The 20,233-nt window shown below is 37.0% G+C and overlaps 1 protein-coding gene across 7 annotated transcripts in view; it reads left to right on the plus strand.

Annotated features, from left to right (window-relative positions):
* The window catches only part of BTRC (beta-transducin repeat containing E3 ubiquitin protein ligase), a 181,085-nt gene that overhangs the window by 112,427 nt on the left and 48,425 nt on the right, over positions 1–20,233 (plus strand). For all 7 annotated transcript variants that reach the window (XM_047825442.1, XM_047825445.1, XM_047825446.1 and 4 more), the window contains one exon: positions 1,371–1,460. In XM_047825442.1, coding sequence (XP_047681398.1) covers positions 1,371–1,460 — 90 coding nt within the window. The remainder of the gene's footprint in view (positions 1–1,370; positions 1,461–20,233) is intronic.

Here is a 20,233-nt window from a genome sequence, read left to right on the forward strand (position 1 = left end):
ATGGGACCTAACAATCTGTGTTTTAACAAGCCCTCCAGATGGCTCTGATGCATGCTAAAGTTTGAGAACCATGATTTGTACCATCAATTAAAACTTAGACTACAAGAAAACATTGTTTTACTATATTGGCCAGTTATTAATAATGTTTGCTTACCATTTTTTCAGATTGTGGTAAAATCCATGTAACATAACAACCTCTTAATCATTTTTAAATGTACGGTTCAGTGGATTAAATATATTTACATTGTTATGTAATTGTCACCACCATCCATCCCCATAACTCTTTTCATCATGTAAAACTGAAACTCTATACCAGCCTCTGGCAACCACTTATCAGTATTTATCTTTTTGTAACTAGCTTATTCCACCTACCATAATGTCCTCAAGGTTCATCCATATTGTCCTATATGTCAGAATGTTCTTCCTTTTTTTTTTTTAACTTTCTTTTAATGTTTATTTATTTGTTTTGAGAGAGAGCGAGACAGAGAGTGAGAGAGCAGGGGAGGGGCAGAGAGAGAGGAAGAGAGAGACTCCCAAGCAGGATCCGTGCTGTCAGCACAGAGCTGGACGCAGAGCTCGATCTCATGAACCATGAAATCATGCTTGAGCCAAGATCAAGTGTCCAGTGACTAACCGACTGAGCCACCCAGGTGCCCCAGAATGTCCTTCCTTTTTACGGCTGAATACTATTCCATTGATGTACATGCCACATTTTGCTTGTCCCTTCATCTGTTAGTGGATATTTGGGTTGCTTCCATGTGAATAATGCTGCTATGAACATGGATGTAGAAATATCTTTTTAAGACTGCTTTCAATTCTTTTGGGTATACATCCAGAAGTGGCATTGTTGGATCATATGGTAATTCTAAATTTAATTTTTTGAGGAACCATTACCATGCTGTCATCCACAGCAGCTGTATCCTTTTACATTCCCACCAGCAGTGCTCAATGGTTCCGATTGTTCCACATCCTTGCCAACACTTACTGTTTTCTGTTTTTTAATAGTAACCATCTTAGTGGGTGTGAAGTGGTATCTCATTGTGGTTTCATTTCTGAGCTGATGTGCTTGTTGGCCATTTGTATTTCTTCAGAGAAATGTCTGTTTAAGTTCTTTGCACATTTTTGAATAGCCCCATCACCTTCCAGCAGATCACTGCTGCTTACATACTTGTTCATGAGTTCATCTTTGGCTCTTGTGGGCTCTCACTTTCTTTGCTTCCTGTTGTCTACCTTGTTTCCAGTTCGCATAAATCTGGAATTTATACATAGGTCTATTTGTACGTTGATTTTGAGAAATGGAACAAAATTTGAAAACTGTATATGACAGCATTTTAATATTTAAACCTGTTTCCAAAAAATTCTCATTACAGACTTACAACAGCTGTGCCAGACTCTGCTTAAACCAAGAAACAGTATGTCTAGCAAGCACTGCTATGAAGACTGAAAATTGTGTGGCCAAAGTAAGTAATATTACTCATCAATATGCATTATACCGCATCTTAACAGTGCTTTATCTGTAAACATCTTTATATCATGTTGCTATTAAAGATCATCACAAGATTTTATATTAAAAAAAAAAATACAGGAGACATCATTTTATCCAAAGCAGGTTGCAAGTTGGAGTCTCCATCTTTTCAGTTGCAAAAGAATCTTTTGATTATGCATTCTGGTCACACTTCAGTCTAATTCACATTTGTTACTTGACACTAGTTATGGATTATTACAAATAAATAAGATTCATGAAAGAAAATATACAATTACTTTTATAAGGTTGTTCATGGGTTTTAAATGTAATTAAGTATAGGGTATCCATTGCAAGGATTGTGAGATACACTATAGAAAATCCAGTTATTATAATACGATTATTATTTATTGAAAGGCTAATGATAGAAATATTGCTTTTGGTGATTTTGATCTGAGTGTACAAGTACGTTTTATCGTGCATATGCTCTACCTTTTCTCGTGTACAAAATGTGTGTATATCTACAGATATAAAATTAATCACACATTAGAGATCTTATGATCTAATAATTACATTAACTATGGCTCAAATCTTTCAAGTATCTCTAATTAGTTAGGAACTTTGACCTAAATTTCGATATCAGCCATTTTGATTATTCCAGGACTAAGTAAAATTCCAGTAAGGGCTCGGTTTCTAGACTGTTACTTTGCATATATGCAAAATTATTGTTTTAATAGCTATTCAGGGATTTGTCACTGTTACAACATTTCCAACTTTAACTACTTTAGTTTAGTCTATCTTATTATACTAAGGCTTTCAGTTACTTGCTGTTATTATTAGAGCCAGACCTGGTAATCAGGTAGTCTCCATCCTTTACTAAAAAATCAAAGGACAGCAATATTTTTTATTATTTTTATTTTCTTTCTTAAAACATAGTCACTGGACCTACTTAATCAACTGAAATCATACTAACTATAACCATTAGAAATGATCCATATAATAAGTGTCAGAATTTATTTAAAATTATGGTTTAAAAAGTTGGTTAAGTGTCTCCTAAATTAGAGCATCTTAGTAACTTGCTGTAAAATATGAAAATAATAAATTACATGTATTTATTTTTTCAGCCATTTAGTCACAACTAACAAGTGCTAATTGACCCTATTTTGTGTCTGGCATTTGTACATTGAAATGGGGGACCAATTATTTGGGCCTCTAAAAATAATCTTCCTCCTTTTTGGCCACATTGCTCAGTTTCATCACAAGTGGGTGACTTCTGGCTAAACAAGGTAAAATCTTAGCATGAGCACCGATCCAAGGACAGGGTGACAATTTTAATGAGTTTCATTGAGAGCTGGCCAAGTGAGCATCTGTTCCTTTTGTTTTCTCCATACTTTGTAAGCCAGGATTTCTAAGCTATATAGTCATGTTGGTGTGTGTCTGTGTGATGTGTTTTGTTTTGTTTTTCTCCCACCCTGTACTTCAGTGGTGCATGGTTAGAAATCTTCTGGCATCTGGCACAATGGCATAATTTCTTCTGTGCTCTTGGGTGAGGAAATAAGTTTGCTCATTGCTGCTCATCTGTCTGTTTCCTTTGCTCCCAGATGGTGACCCTCTCATCCCACTCTTGCTTATTTTAACATTATTCTGACACTTAGATCCTTTCATCGTCTCCTTAAATACCCTAATTTAATAATGATTTCTATCATTTCCTATTGGAACCTACCTAACTTTCTGGTTCCTTTGGTTGGCCCACATCCTGGCTTCTGGTTCATTGCTTCAGATTTGAGCCAAATAATTAGTTGATCACTGGCAAATAAAAACACGTAGCTAAAATTATGTCTTTCTTGTAACAGCCTCCAGTAGGTACCAGTAACATGAGGAGTTTTCCCTTTCTATTTCCCTTCCGTAAGAGTTTTCCCTTTTCTATTTACATATGTTATGTGTACCTCATGATTCTGTGCTGTTTCTGTTGGCCTCATTTATTGCTTGACCTGTGAAAGGTAATGACTTGCCATTATTTTTGTAGGTCTACAAGCTTGTCCTGTTTCCTGCTCTTCACCTTTAGCCCTTAACTGAGTAGTTTCATCTGCTACACTTGATATGGCTGCAGTGGTTTTTAACTTGGTACAGGTGTCCGTTGTTGATGCAGACAGTACTCCCGAGTGGCCTTGAATGTCCAACCATCTCCATGTGAGAGCACCTATAATATAGTGCTGTCAGCCATTTTTTCCTCTAGCTCAAAGCAGCTAATTCTGATGAGTGACTTTGATTTGGGTGAAAATAGTAGTTACTGTTATTGAATATTGTTTATTATGAGTTTTAGAGAAGACATCAATACCAGTTAATCCCTGAAAAACAGCAAAGTTGTTAAGTTCAGACCCTGTAGTACATAGTATGTGACTCTTCTTTGGCAGAAATAGCTTACAATAAATGTTTTATAATAGGTCTATGAAAACGGGCCCATTCGTCCTCTTTAGAATACAAGAAAACAAAGTGGTAAGAAAAACTACGGCCACTCTAGGTTAATAATAATTTGAATCTCTAACTTGAAGAATGAGACCTAGGAAAAGATTTAAAAATAAAAATGGGGTCATTTTATCAGTATAACCTGGTCTGAGTAATATTTGGAGGCATTGAAATATCTTTTATTTTCTTCCAAAGCCTTCTTTTCTTGCTAATTATAGGTCTGTAGTTCATGAGATTTGTTTGGAACATGATGAGCTCTGTATTTATTGTAGCTTTAAATGGACAGTCATTATTGACTGCCAGCTTAGTCTTTAAAATCAATAATTACATTGTACCTAATTGTCAACCTTCATGATGTTTTTTAATTGGTAAAGAAAGCTAACTAGAAAAATGAAGAGCATTACTTTTTTATGTTATCTTGTTGGTGACTTTCTGTTTAAATATTACTGAAAATTTTGGGTTCAGGGTTTTCCTAATTTACTTTTTACACATACATGCATGCACAGAATTAAAATTGAGTTGTTTGAACACAGCTACCGACATACCTGCCCAGGTGGGAGAAGTTATGCCTCTTTATGTTTGGAAAATAAACCTCTTCAGTAGTCCTTTGTAGATGTTCTGTATTGCAGTTGTTTGTTGTTACTGTTTTTTACTTGAGACTAATAATCTGTTTGCAACTGACTGAGACAGAAAAATGTGATGTTCCTTTCCACTCACTCCAGATTTTGATAGAAGACTTGTTTTATTTATTTCCAAAATTATATCCGCAGGAAACAAGCTGTTTAAATTCAGATTATGCTGAAGCAAAATGGTCTTGGTATGAGAAGCAACGTGCTGTTTTACGAGCACAGAGTCCCTTTTCTCATAACTGATTGATAGTAAATATTTTCCTGAAGAATTATTGCCAACCATGAACAGTGCAACTGTTTCACTTTTTTTCCGTGCTACTTGCTGTACCAGCCATTGTCGGTAATTAAGATCTACAATTCACAATGCAGACGTTTGCACTTCCTCTGGGTCTGCGCTATTTATAAGGCATTTCAGCTGTTCAGAGTTTCTTTTGAGTTTTAAACTACATGTTAACAGGCTTCTTTAACATACTGTTCCACAAGTAGCATGTCAGATGGTCCATTCTTTGCACAGGCCTCTCTGTCGGGTCTAAACATTAGCTTTGTGGAGAATATATTAACATGGAACCATATCATTGAGGCCAATAAGGTTGGAAAAACTCCGGCATGTTAATGTGTTACACATTAGGCATATTGCTGTTTCAAAAAGGCAGGAATAAAGTTCAGAAGTACTATTTTTTTTTCTTTCATTTTACAGATGTTCATATGATTTTAATGAGTGTGAATGGGAGTTATAGAGAGGTTCTGAGAAATACTAGTAAAGTGACATTTCCCAGCTCGCTTTCAGGTAATAATAGAATAATAGAATCAAGGACCATTGTTATAGACAAGAGTTTGTGTGTTTGTCAGATTAAAGATGCAGGAATACACCTTCTAGATGTACATGATATTTAGGAGTACAGACGAGGGACACCAAAATGGATCAGCTGATTGACGGCACGTTTGTTGTATAGTCATCTTCAGGAACCTTAAGTAGCATATGCCATTGTAGAGGAAACTGTAAACAGGAATCCTGGTCTATATTAATTCGATAAAATTAAAAGTCATGTTTAACCATTTCAAGAGCATTAATTTCAAAAGGAAAAAAAAAAAGTCCAGACCCCAGTGAGAATCTTGAACTATGCCCTTGAATGCGAGAACTGCCTATATAGTCTCCTTACTAACTGCACTCATTGCTAAACATACAGGAGAAAGAAACAAGAAGCAGAAAGCTGTCAACAGAGTATGTGTAAAACTTTGCCTTGAGTGGATATCAGACTGGCTGTTAGAAGCCTAAAGTCAGCTGCGTTGATTCTACATGTTGGACACCAGCATCTTCCAGCAGAGCAGATCTGCAGAGAAAGGCAGACATGGGTTTCAGTGCTGATTCTTGATGGGCCCTTGAAGATAGAGCTTCAAAGCCTTTCCAAGGCAGTTTTATTGGCCAGAGCCAAAAACTTTCTGTGGTTCTTTTGAACTACATTGTTTGTGTAAACTTATTTTCCTTAGTGAACTCTTTATGAACCTTTTTTTTTTTTTTTTTAAAAGATAGCAGCATTGGTTCAACTGTTGGGAACCACTAGATCTGACCGAGGCACTTCAAGATGCTAGAACCTATTCACATTTCTGTCTAGCCAGGGAGCTAATAAGATTAAGCCTGTCTTTGTGGATTGGTCTAGATTAGCAGGAGATGAGCCCAGTCAGTGTTTTCCTCAGTGAAAAAGGAAAGGTTGGGAGAGAGACAGGTGAAGGAAGAAAGTTCTTCATCAAGAACTGACTGCAGTATTGCCTGCTGATGCATGTCGGATCACCCGCACCGAGAGATCACATGGCTTCTCCAAAAGTCAAACGATCAATTCGCCTCGTTTTGGCTCTGTACTTAATGCACAAACAGTGCGATCTGCGGGGCTGTAATTGCATTGTTAGGGCCAAGGAACAAGCCTGTGCCTTTTCAGCAGACAGCTGGCAGGGAGAGAGGCATGTTGTTAGGAAAGAGAGAGGCAAGGCAAATAAAATTACTGCTAACGCTCAGAGATCGGCAGGAGTCCTACTTGCCTAATCTTACCGGTGGGAGCAAGCGGCTGTTGTAATCCAATTATAGCAGCATAAGCAATTTGTTAGACACTCCGCATAATGTAACAATTTCCCAATAAACTCTGACTTGTAATAACGTCGGCAAGAGTCCGCATAAATCTGCCCGAATGGTGGGGGCTGGAGCGTTCGGCTGGGGGCTTGTAATTGGCGCCATCAGCACGTTTTGCGGAGTGCAGTATGGTGCAGTCTTTTAGTGCAGGAATTTTAAGGAGAAAAGCATGGCACACGTTTCTTAGAGAAAGAAAAGTGGCCATTAAAAGGGGAGCAGCAAGAAGGGCATACTCTTGCCTTCACATTACCTAGGAATCTTAGTGTAGAAAGAAAACAGGAGGAAGCCATGTTTCCTTCAGTACTAAAGTGGGGGAGGGGGAAGAGTGTATGGACTAAATTCCTTTATTTAAAAGGCATCAGTGTCTATTATTTATACCCGCCTTTACCGGCCCCCCAAATGCTGTTCAGGCACCATTTAGTTAACATTTTTACAAAATTGTTCATAGCCAGGCGAGACTAAAAATGCCAAGTTTAAATCTTTTCTTCTAGAGTTTATCATTTTCTTTACAACAGGAAAATATATTTCCTTTGTGCCCAAAATAAATCTTTTAAAGATCTCATCTCATTGAATATCAAACCTTTCTGTAGAGTTCTGCCTTCCGGTTTAAGAAACCATCTCTTACTGAAGGGTTTAAAACCCAGCTTGTTTGCTTAGCTGGCTTTACTACATTGCTTATTTTCTTTTCTGCAATATATTGTGAATGTCTATGATGCTAGGATTAGGAATCTTTCTTGTTGAATGCTTACATTGTACAAAAATGCAGTTATTCTTATTTAAAACTGTACCTGTATGATCATTATAGAAATAATTTTGATTCCTAAGTCATAACATTTCTGTTTGGGAAAAATATTTGTTGTGTGGAGCAGAATAGAACCTCCATTATTTATTGATTGATTAGGGTTGGTAGTCACAGAATCAAGTTTATTTATACAAGGTATAGGAGGTGAGGAGTGCTCATAGATCTGAGTTAATAGACAGATTTTCATGCTACTGAGTCTGTATTAAATGTTATCTGCTTTCTTATGCCAACCCAACTCTTCATTGTTGTTAATTTGTGTCAAAACAAAGCTTCTGAAATAAGAACAGGATTATTCAAAATATCATGTTGCTGTGGGTATTATTACAATAAATATTTACTTTCAGTATAAACATTTCCTTCCACTGAAGCAAATGCTGCCTTGTTTGACTGGAGCTACATCAATAAACTGCAGTGCCTCTAATAAAGCCACTCAGTGTCTGGGTTTAACTAATGGCTGATTTTCATGGCTTTGACAGTGAGCTGTGTGCGTTATTTTCTCCTGATATTGTAAAAATAATGAGAGCAAATTAGAACAATCAGTTTACACAGATAGCTCCTGATTGGAGGCGATGGGCAATATGGCAGCAGGTAATCCATCTTCGGGCTCTTGTCACATTAACTTCAGTAGTGTGAAAAGATCAGGTGGGGTAAGCAGGGATCCTGCCCAATCGGAACACTGAAATTAATGAGAAGAGCATTGTTCTGTGATCAACCTTTTAATTAGCAAGATTGGAAACGCAGGGAGTGAAGAAGGCAGCACCACAGCTGCACAATGCCAGGCACAATTCCTGAAAGGGGAAAGAAAAAAAGAAAAATCAGTGGGTTTTATATCATACTTCTCTTGCTGTATATAGGCATCGTGTTTCCATTCTGGAGCTTGTTTACAGACTTTAACAAATACTGCCTACTTTCCAAAGTAATATCATAAATATAGTTGATGTGTTTGTCATCTGTAGGCTGTAATTCTTTCAGGGGTCATTTAGGATTTTGATTACCAGTATACTGTCTTTGGCATTGCATATTGGGTTTTAACTTTTGATTTTTTTTTTTTTAATTAAGTAAGCAAAGAATTTACATTTTAAAAGGTCTGCTTTGTCGACCTCCCACCATTCAGCCCCTCCAATATGTAGAGTTTTTCTTGCAAGTAGCATCAGAGTTTTCTGGTCTGGAAAACTTTTGTCACTTTGAGTTGTTTGAAAGAGAAGCAAAGTCCAGACAGGAAGCTATGGCATATTTAAATTGTGTTCCTTTCCTGATTCTGTTTATTAGGAAAATCACTGTCTCCCCTCCCCCCCCCCCCCCACCGTGCTGTTGACTTATCAGTGTTGAGGGTGTTGTTTCAATTTATATAATTAAGAATTGAATATCAATAAAGTATGGTATTTATAGGAGGAAGAGAGGGTGAAATCTATGTAGCGACAGACTAAAGGCTGATTCATCCATTTAAAGCTCAGTTATACTAAAATTGAAACCTTGTTAATTATCGCTGTAATATTGGAAAATGTGGTATAAAGCCATGGAAGATATTAATGAGCCAGATTTTCTCTGCCAAATCAATGCCTGTTTTCTAGGCCTATTTTGACAGGCTTTAACTTTGGGGAAGGTATGAGGTTTTTAGTATTTTAATCTTTATGCTTTTAGTTGCTTACAGTGAAAGCAGAAATATAATGTAAGCTATGTAAATGAATCCAGTTATCTTCCAAGCGTATATAAAATAAATTTGTTTTTTTTATATTAACAATTAAGTGACTTAGGCATTTATTTAAAGTACTAATACATATGGGGCACCGGGGTGGCTCAGTCGGTTAAGCATCCAACTCTTGTTTTCAGCTCAGGTCATGATCTCGCAGTTCATGAGTTCAGGCTCCACACTGACAGTGCGGAGCCTGCCTAGGATTCTCTCTTTCCATCTCTCTGTGCCCTTCCCCTGCTTGTGTTCTCTCTCTCTCTCTCTCTCTCTCTCTGTCTCTCTCTCTCACAAAAGAAATAAATAAACTTTAAAATAAAGTACTAATACATAAAAGCCAGTTATCAGGCACCCTTCTGAGTACAGAATTAACAATAAAGAGCCTGTTGTATGAAATATTGAGTTTAGGTGTAATATCTTTTATCATCATAGTTAATAGGACTTTCTTCATAATTTGTATAACTAATGGAGATTCTAGCCTTGCAACCTTAAGGTATTTAGAGAATGTAAGTCCCTGATATTATAGCCCTATGTAAAACCCATAGAATAAAGGCACTTCACTACCCATCTCCCTAGTCCTCTCCCCACCCCCACCCCCCCCAAATCTTTAGTATAGCTTTTGGAATTCTGTCAGAAACCTTATTTTTGTTTTTGTTTTTGTTTTTTGGTTGATAACTTTTCCTGAAAATATTCAGTATTTTAGGATCAGTGACTTAATACAAAATAGTTTCTAGGACTTCCCCTACCCCCAACACACTCTTTAAGAGAATGGTGCTACTGTGCATATTAATATTTTAAAACCCACTTGTTAGAATTTTGCATGGTATTTTTCTATATTCCTTAATCTGAAGAAAAATTTTTTACTTACCGCTTCTATGGATTTTTGTGGCTGTTTGTTCTCCTTTCTCCTAATTTGGCAGTTTCAGAAGCCTGGGCTCATAAGTTGTCCAAGGATATGTTCTTAGTCATATGGTGTAAATAGATCACTTACAAAGCTTGTGAAACCTGAGCTCTCCTTTTGAACCTTTCAGTACCCATGAGCTCAGGATCCATACATGTAAAATCTTATTCTTGTTTCATGACTCCAGCTTGTAAGGCAAATGAGCTATGAATTTAAATGACTATTCTACTCTATACCAACTTTCTACCAAATAAAATTGGTATTTTTCTCCTTTTTTCCTATGATTCTGGATTTCCATCTGACCTAGTGATCTTGCCAATATTTGTTCTTGTTAGAGTTATTTTCCAGTAAGATTTGCTACTCAAGATCAGTGTTAAAATAGACGAGGGCATATTTTTTTATGTTACTAATTACAGAAATGTCTAACTGGCTGAATGACCAAGAAACTCCTTTTTAGTTTCCTAACAGAGCTAGAATTACCAAGTCACCTTAAATTCTACTAATTCCAAGTCTCATCAGTAGGGTTCACTGTAGAGAAATTTTCATTAGTCTAGTCTTTGGGAGTTCTCATGTGTGGAATCAGCTGAATCTCTGAGGCTATTATGATCCTTTCTAAGTTCTCCATCCACCTGCTTTTTGGTTTTGGGATATGTTCCTATTTAAAGAATTGGAAAATGTCCCATTTTTTCTCATGTACCTTCAGGATGGAAGACGTTTGTCTTTTTTTTTCTTTCAGCTTTATATTTTGCTACCCAAAAGTTTGAGGAGGAGAGAGAGTATGTTAATATTTACTAAGCCCTATGTTTAGGCACTATAGTGCTAGCTGTGTTACCTATTTCAGTCCTTATGTGAACCTGATAAGATGGATATATAACCCCTATTTTATAGATAAGGGACCTGAAACTTACAGAAGTTAAGTCTTTTCCCAAGTTTTCACATCTTCAAGTTTTCAATTCAGATCTTCCTGACTTCAGAGTCATTTCTATACTAGACCAGGTTTGTTGCCTTTCAAATAATATTTGGAGGCCCTCTGTATCTCTCCTACCATTACAATTGGCCTCACACTACAAACCACCCATAGCCTTTCGCCACTTGATTTCTGTAACACTTTTGACAGCAAATGTTATTTCTTCATCTCCCCTGCCTCCTTTACTGCTTGTAAAATACGTTGTTCTGACTGACCTGAGCCAAGTACGATATTCAGAAGACTTAACTATCTCTATTCTGGGCTACTTAGTCAATAATTCTACTATGTAATTTTAAATGCTTACTCAATAATAATCACTTGCCTTGTAAACAAAGGTCTTTAACGTATCTAAGATGACCTCATGGCTCCATGTTCCATTCATAGTTCCACACGTTAAATGAGTGGGACAGTATGAGTCCAATATAGCCGGTTCAGTGTGGTCACTCACACCTTATTTGTTTTAGAAGTTGTTTTGAGGGGCGCTGGGGTGGCTCAGTCACGTAAGTGTTCGACTTAGGCTCAGGTCATGATCTCTCAGTTCATGAGTTTGAGCCCTGCAGTGGACTCTGTGCTGACAGCTCAGAGCCTGGAGCCTGCTTCGGATTCCGTGTCTCCCTCTCTCCCTGCCCCTCCCCCGCTCACGCGTGCTTGTGTGTGTCCATGCGCCCGCTCTCTCTCTCTCTCTCAAAAATAAATGAACATTAAAAAAAAAAAGTTGTTTTGGAATACAGATCTCATCCTACTTTCTGTGTCAGGATTTACATTGTAAGTATGTATCGGCAGTCCTTTTATACCAAAAATTTATTTTTCCTGATTCAGCTTGGTAATTAATTTTGGCAGTTAAAAAAAATGTCCCTTAAGGCAAGGCTTCAAAACTCTGGCTCTGATTACATTTCAGTAAATATTTTTATATGGTTTACGTGCTTCTGGATAATTTGGTGATTGCAAAAACATGGTGAGGATATCAGAATTAATAGCTGGACATTAAAGTCCTGTTTCAGAGAGGAGAGAGGAAACTTGGGAGAGGAGTGATTTATTAAAAAGGAACAGGTTTATTGAAAGCAAATGAAAACAAAAAGCAAACAGGGGCACCTGGCTGGCTCAGTTGGTTAAACGTCCAACTCTTGATTTCTGCTCAGGCCATGATCTCACTATTCATGACATCAAGCCCCACATCAGGCTCTGTGCTGACAGCACGGAGCCTGTTTGGGATTCTCTGTCTCCCTCTCTTTCTGCCTCTCCCCTGCTTGCGTGCACACGCTCTCTCTCAAAATAAATGTTAAAAAAAAAAAAGAAAAAGCAAGCAAACATGGCTATTAGCATGTGCACACAAATAAAATCTCCCTGCATATTCTCTAATAGAAAGAAGTGTTTTGATAGTTACGGTTGACATAAATTTCATGCTCAGACTTACAAAAATATATAAGTACTTGTGCACATGGAGCACAGAGACCATGACAAACAGGAATGTTGAAATATTTCTGGAAGAATGAACTAAATGTAATTACATTTTATATGACAGACATCACATCTTTATACACATGTATAAGATGTGTATACTTTATACACATTTTCTTGGAATATCTAATAGCATAAGAAATTTAATTGTAAAGATTTTTTTTTTAAACCTAAGAGCCAACCAAAAGGGAAATATACAGAGAAAACCAGGTTTAAAAAGAGATGGTTCCTACAGTGTTAACTATGGAGTGTGTAGCGTGACTCTGTAATGGAATATCATGGCAGGGGGTATAATACTGTAAATAAGATGAATATGCCACTTGTGGATTAATGGGCAACCTAAAGAGTGGCTTTATTTACATCTATATGTGAGGTTCTTTTACAGTTTGTGTATTTTCTGTTATTCTTGTGATTGGAACACTTACAACCTGATAGTTTAATTAGGGAACTTAAAAAAAAAAAAACGTTTCCTTGAATCTTGCTTTACGTATTTTTTGTCAGATTCATGTATTGTCATTTTAGACTTTAAAATCGATAGGTTGGAAGAGTTTCTTTTAACTTTTTCTCTGGGCAATATTTAAGGAAAAGAAGTGGGTTCTGAAATTAAGTCCAGGAAATACAGCTATCTTTTAGATATCAGTTATGAACATTAAGGAGTAGGTGTAGGCACTACATGTATCTAAATCCAGTAGATTTCATGTGCAGTTTTGTGAATAGAGGATGCTTTTGAAAGGTTTGGCTACTGAGTAATGTAAACTTGAGTAGTCTAGACTAGAACACTAATAGCCATTGTCTCAACATTTTAACGTGAGAACATGCAATAAGGGTAAATTCTAAGAGCTTTTTTTTTTTAATATTTATTTATTTATTTTTGAGAGAGAGAGAGAGAGAGAGAGAGAGCAACAGAGTGTGAGCAGGGGAGGCACAGCGAGAGGGAGACACACAATTTGAAGTAGGCTCCAGGCTCTGAGCTGTTGGCACAGAGCCTGACGCTGGGCTTGAACTCACAAACCATGAGATCATGACCTGAGCTGAAGTCAGACGCTTAACCAACTAAGCCACCCACGTGCCCCTAAGTGAGAGCTTTTTTAAACTAATGTTTTAGTCAACTCTTTAGGTTGTTGATTGCCAAGTAATACTATTATTTAGTGCTCTTGAAACTTCAAAAGTTTGAGCCTTAGATTTTTACTCCGTGCTTTCCCTCAATTGAAAATGTGTAATACAGGTTATTTTTGTAAGGCAGAAGTAAATTGCCTTCATTGTAGAGTTTGAATGGAACTAATTTTCACTTGGCAAAAGGTAGATTCTCAAATTATATTTGTTGAGTCTAATTGACTTCTAAACAAAATAAATTGTGAAATACGTTCTTTAAAATATTAAGATTGTTGGGGCGCCTGGGTGGCTCAGTTGGTTAAGTGTCCGACTTCCCCTCAAGTCATGATCTCGCGGTTTGTGGGTTCGAACCCTGTGTCGGGCTCTGTGCTGACAGCTCAGAGTCTGGAGCCTGGAGCTTGCTTTGGACTCTGTGTTTCCCTCTCTCTCTGCCTCTCCCCCACTTATGCTCTGTCTACCCTTTTGCTCAAAAATAAATAAATATTAAAAAAAATTTTAATAAAAAATAAAATATTAATATTGTTATCATATTTGATAGCCTTTTGCACCATTACTTTCATTGAATGTTTACAGTGGCTCAGACACTGTGTTACGGGTATTACACTCTCACTTAAATCCTCACAACAGTCTCATTAAGCACACAACCCCATTTTACATACAAATACATTACTACTCAGATCAAGCACCTTGCCCAAGTTATGTTGCAGAACTGGAATTTGAACCCAGACTGGCCCCATAGTCATGCACTTTCAATTACTGTCGTTTGTGAATTTTAGTACATCAAAATAAGGATGGATGGTGAGTTTTAGTACATGGAAGTAAGGGTGCAGTGGGGAGGTTACCTAAAAAGTTCTCTATGGTGCCTATTAGATGTTAAGAATTTACCATCAAGTAGCCAGGATTTGGAAAACACAGAAGTATGCAAATTGGTTGTATAAAATTATGATACAGTAATACATTTTAGGCTTGTAATCTTCACTTGCACTTACAGTATTTTCCTTTTCAGCATTCCATGTGAGATGCTAAAAATTAAAAATACCTCAATTAGCAACCACAAAAAAGTAAAACTGTTAATTGAACCTTGTAATGTCCTCTTGCTGTCTGTTAGGCTTTTCTTTGCAGACTTTGATTATGTGTAATAAAACTGTTGCTTAATTAATGCCAGGGTTCTGAAGCATTTGGATGCCACAGAAGAGGGTGAAGAGGAGAAACCAAGAGGCAGCATCAAATAGCTTTTCTGTCATGTTCATTTAGATCTGCCATTCTTGTCCTAGTTCATGATATATGGCTCCCAACAGATAGGGGGAGAATTGAATGAGAAGCAGTAGTGAATCCTGTTTTCAGAAAAACACAAGTCATGACTGAGGCTCTCAGTAGGTTAATGAATAACTGTTTTCAGACAATATTTCACCCCTAGTTGGAGCTGCCCTTGGAATGAATGTGGCCGTGTTGATGTGACCAGCAGACACGATGCAAAACCAAACTAGTTAGTGACATGGCACCATGGCTTTGCGGTCTGTGCAAGAAAGATCCACAACTGATGTCCATAGCGGGCTGTCACTGGGAGAAAGGTGCTTGTATGTAACCAGAGCATGAGAGAGGATATCCTACTGACTTCTATTAATTTTTATTTAGAATGCTAAAAAACAAAATGGTAAAAATTCCCCTTGGAAATTGCTTAAGTCTCCCTTAATTATGGACATACTTCTTGAGGGATCCGTATGCTTAAAAAAGAAAAAAAAGTTGATAAGGAAATGTTTGTTTCATATCATAATTAAAAAATTTTTTTGTTAATTTTAGAATACAGAGTAACAAAGAACACAACAGTCTTCACTAAAATGAGTTTACTTTTGACGTGACTCTTTACGTTCTCTTCCTTTTCGTTCTTTCATTCTCCCTTCTTGATTCAATAAACTTATGTATTAGCTGGTTTTGTATTTATATTTTAACAAGTGTTGAATTCTATTTTAAAGACTGTTGAAAAGCACTGTTGCTTTCAGGGTGGGGAAGATTTGAAATCCAATAATGAAAAATGAAGTCTCTTTCATTTCTGGCTGCATTCCTAGATGGTTGTATGTATCATAATCATTGAACTTTTAGAGCCTGCTCAAATTCTGTTTGGACTGCATAGGGTTACAACATACCTAAATTATACTTTCCGGCAATATTTAAACACGAAGTAGACATTGTTAAGTGGAAGCATTGATATCATAATTTCTAGCGGTTAAGGTATCTGTCAGTAAAGAAGGAAGCTTACTAGCATGGGAAAAGAGTACAAGCTTCAATAGGAATGGGTCTCTATTGTCCAGGGGGTTATTCAATGCTAATAAATACTTGCTTTAGCATAGATGGAGCTAGGTTAAGTGTTTACAGCCAAACCTTTCTCTTCTCCATTGAAGAGCAAGATTCTCCTAACACTGACCTACTTTGCTAATATGGTACTATAGATAAAACAGTTATGCAGCCATGAAGAGAAAAATAGATGAAGACCAGAAGAATTTTTTAGTAGGAAGTGCTTGGTAGCGTGTTTCTTTGTTGGTAAGACATAATGTTTCCACAAATCATGAATAAATATTCTGAATTCCCTAATATTATAGCAGTTATAACCATTTTTAAGCCTCCTTTCTAAGTAGATATTTCTCTCCTGGCTTTCTGTATTGTGAACTTTACAAAACTGGCTTCGGCAGCCTATTAATTATTCATATCATAGCAACAATTAAAGCAAATTAAAAATAAAAATCACCATATTGCATTTAACCATGGGCAGCGCCAAACTGTGTCAGCTCTGGAAGGGCCTGTGGTGTTTCCTTAGTTAAAAGTGCTAGAGGGAGCTCTAACCTTGTTCAGAGTAGTGGCATATGGGAACAATTGTCTGTATGTGGCCATGGGGTCGCAAGTAAAGATGGGAGGCTAAGGATGTTATGTGGCAAAAATTTAAATCTTTATTAGAACTCCCTGTTTCCTTTAGTTTCCTGTATATCAGAAAATATGGGTGAGGACTGTCTAAGTATAATCAAACAGGACTTTAGTCACCCTCATTCCTCTTTCTATAAATCTAATCATCTCCTTCTAATACAGTTTTCAGGAGACCCTGAATTTGGCTCAGTGAATTTTCACAAAGTGAAAACACACCTGAATACTCACCCCTGAATTTTTTTTCGTTTTCTGTTTTGTTTTGTTTTGTTGAAAAAGAACGGAAAGAAAAAGAACATTATCAGAAACCCATTCCTGTCCTCTTTGTCACTCCCCTCCCAAGGGTAACATTATCCTTACTTCTAACATCAGTCATTAGTTTTGCCTGTTTTTCTTCATATAAATGAAATCACGTGATACATACTCTTTACTGTCTGACTTATTTCACTCAACATAATGTTTTTGAGAGTCACATTGCATATAGTTGTAAATTTTTAAATTTTCATTGATGTGTAGTATTTCATTATACCAATCTATCCATTTTGCTGTAGATGAACATTTGGGTGCTTTCAGATTTTGATAACTACAGAAAAATTGTATATATCTGTCGGTAAGTACATACAATGAATACATGTATCCTACTGGGTATGTATCTAGGAAGGGAATTGGGATTTCCAAACTGGTAGTACCAATTTATACTCCTGCCAGTGTGTGAGTGAAAGTTCCATTGTTACCCAAAACTTGATTTTTTGGCTTTTTCATTGAGCATTCTGATGGTGTGGAGGAGAATCACATTACATTGTTGTGGGTTTTTTTGTGATTCCATTTCTAAGTGTACAGTCCAGTAGTGTTAAATATATGCACACTGTCACGTTGTGTTTTTTAATTTAAGTTTCCCTTAAAAGTTAAAATTGACTATGTTTTTATACATTGATTGACCGTTTCGATGTGATATGCCTGTTCGGGTCCTTTTGCCCAGTTTTCTATGTGTTTTTATGTATGTTAATGATTTATAAGGGTTCTATGTAAATTCTGGATACAAAGTCCTTTGTTTGATATGATATATGTGTTGCAGATATTTTCTCCTATTCTGTGCCTTGCTTTTGCACTTTTTGTTAATGATGTCTCCTGAGGAACCCAGGTTCTTAATTTTAGTATAGTCCGATATATCAATCTTTGCCACATAGAGGTAGTATTTTACATTCTACTTAAATCTGTGCCTACCCCAGTGTCATGAAGATATTCTGTTTTCTTCTAAAATTTGAATGGTTTGACCTTTTACATTTGGAGTACAGTCCACTTGATTTTTTGTGTGTTTTGGTATTAGGTACAGGTAAAGAGTTGTTGTTGTTTTTTGTTGTTAGGTGATAATCAGTTGACCCAGCACTATTTTTTTTTTTTTTGATGTTTATTTATTTTTGAGAGAGAGAACACCAGCGGGGAAGGAGCAGTGAGAGAGGGGGACAGAGGATCTGAAGCGGGCACTGTGCTGAGAGATCCCAGTAGGTTTTTCATATCTATTTGCAGACTCTTCATGTAGTCCTACTATTTTGAATTGGCCCTAAATAAGACAAGTTGGTGTATTAAACTGATAGAATTTTTTGCCAACACATGAAGGGATTTTTAGTAGAGAGATACATTCATTTATTGACACTCTAGAAAACATTATCTTAGATACTGGGAACTATGGACAGAGAGGTAGATGGAGGAAATGAGAGTAAACGTGAAAGAAATGAGTTAATAAACTTCAATATGACATTATTAGGTCTTCCTACTTAGTGTCAGCCCTGAGAAAGTTTATCACTTTTAAAGGGTTAATTTCCCTTTTTTTTTTTAATGTTTGTTTATTTTTGAGAGAGAGAGAGAGAGAGAGAGAGAGAATGAGCAGGGGGTGGGGGGGCAGAGAGAAAGGGAGACACAGAATCTGAAGCAGGCTCCAGGCTCTGAGCTGTCAGCACAGAGCCCAAGGCGGAGCTCAAACTCACGAACTGTGAGATCATGACCTGAGCTGAAGTTGGCTGCTTAACTGACTAAGTCACCCAGATGCCCCTAAAGTGTTAATTTCTTAATTATGGAATATTTTAGCCTATAGAAAAGTGAGAGAATAATAATGTTACCTGTGTACCTGTCACTCAAAATGGTAACATTTCTTTGCATTAAAAATTCAGTATTTTTAGAGGTGCCTGGGTGGCTTAGTCAGTTAAATATCCAACTCTTGTTTTCGGCTCAGGTCATGATCTTAGGGTCTGTGGGTTCAAGCCCCATGTCGAGCTCGTCGACAGTGCAGGGCCTGCTTGGGATGCTGTCTCTCTTTCTCTCTCTCCCTTTCTCTCAAGTAAATGTAAAAAAGAAAGAAAATTCTATCTTTTTAAAATAAATTAATAAATAAAAAATGTGTTAATTTTAGAAAAGGTTGACTTGTTCTTAAGATTCTGGAATATATTGCTTATCCAAATAATATTATGAAAAATATTTTTTTTCTCTTTTTAAATGTTTATTTAGAGAGAGAGAGAACGTGCACACACGTGCAAGTGGGGGAGGGGCAGAGATGGGGGGGGGTTGGAGAAAATCCCAAATAGACTCCACACTCAGCATGGAGCTCAGCATGGAGCCTGTCACGGGACTTGATCTCACAACTGAGAAAGAGATCACTACCTGAGCCAATATCAGGAGTCGGAGGTTTAATCAACTGAGCCACCCTGGCACCCCAAAAATATTTCTCTTTTCACTTGAGGGACATACTTAAATTCTAATATGTTAATTTTTTAGTAAGAAAATATGAAGGACGAATCTTTATTTTTAAATGTATTTACTCAGCTCTATTTTAATTTACCATGGAACTGAGTCATATGGACTCAAAATACAAAAGCCAGACTGAGCCTCAGATTATTCTGTCCACCTACTCATTTTACAGATATGGTCCAATGACAGTAGAAACTTGCCCACGATCACATAGGTAATTAGTGATAGGGCTGGGTCATCATGCTTTGCTGTGGGGCAGTTTATATGTCTGTCAACTACAAGAAAACTTTTCATAATGATTTATTTCCAGGGTATCAGAGTTGGGTATGTATTCCGTAAACAGAAAATAAAAATAATGTAAATTTCAGAACATTTGATACACAGAAAAATTTCATGAGAAAAAGTTGGCACCCTTGAGTTTCATTTTTATAGTGTTCTAGGTGAGTTTACATCACAGTCAGGTGAAGTTAAAAGGTAGGGTAGTGGGGCACCTGCTTGGCTCATTTCGGTTGAGCGTCTGTCCGACTTTGGCTCAGGTCATGATCTCGTGGTTCATGAGTTCAAGCCCCACATTGAGCTCGCCGCTGTTAGCACAGAGCCTGCTTCAGACCCTCTGTTCTCCCCTCTCTTTTCCCCTCCCCCTGCTCACGCTCTCTCTCTCTTGCTCTCTTTCAAAGATGAATAAACAATTTTTCTTTAAAAAGCTTCAAAAAAAAAAAAAAGGTGGGGTAGTAAACCGGGAAATAACTTTATAGACACCATTTCATACTTTAAGAAAGGCCAAGTTCTGCAGAGAAAGAATATGATTTCTTTCTAAATCAACTGCATAAACATTGTGGAAGTAACTGTCTTCTTGGTTTTCATTTCTTCCTGATTTTGTTTTCATCTGCCACCTCTATCCCCAACAAATACACACTCAAAATCCCTGGTGGAAGTTTGTCCTATTCGGGGGGGGGGGGGGTAGTTTTTGT

Source organism: Prionailurus viverrinus, chromosome D2 (assembly GCF_022837055.1).
Source record: "Prionailurus viverrinus isolate Anna chromosome D2, UM_Priviv_1.0, whole genome shotgun sequence".
Taxonomy (NCBI): domain Eukaryota; kingdom Metazoa; phylum Chordata; class Mammalia; order Carnivora; family Felidae; genus Prionailurus; species Prionailurus viverrinus.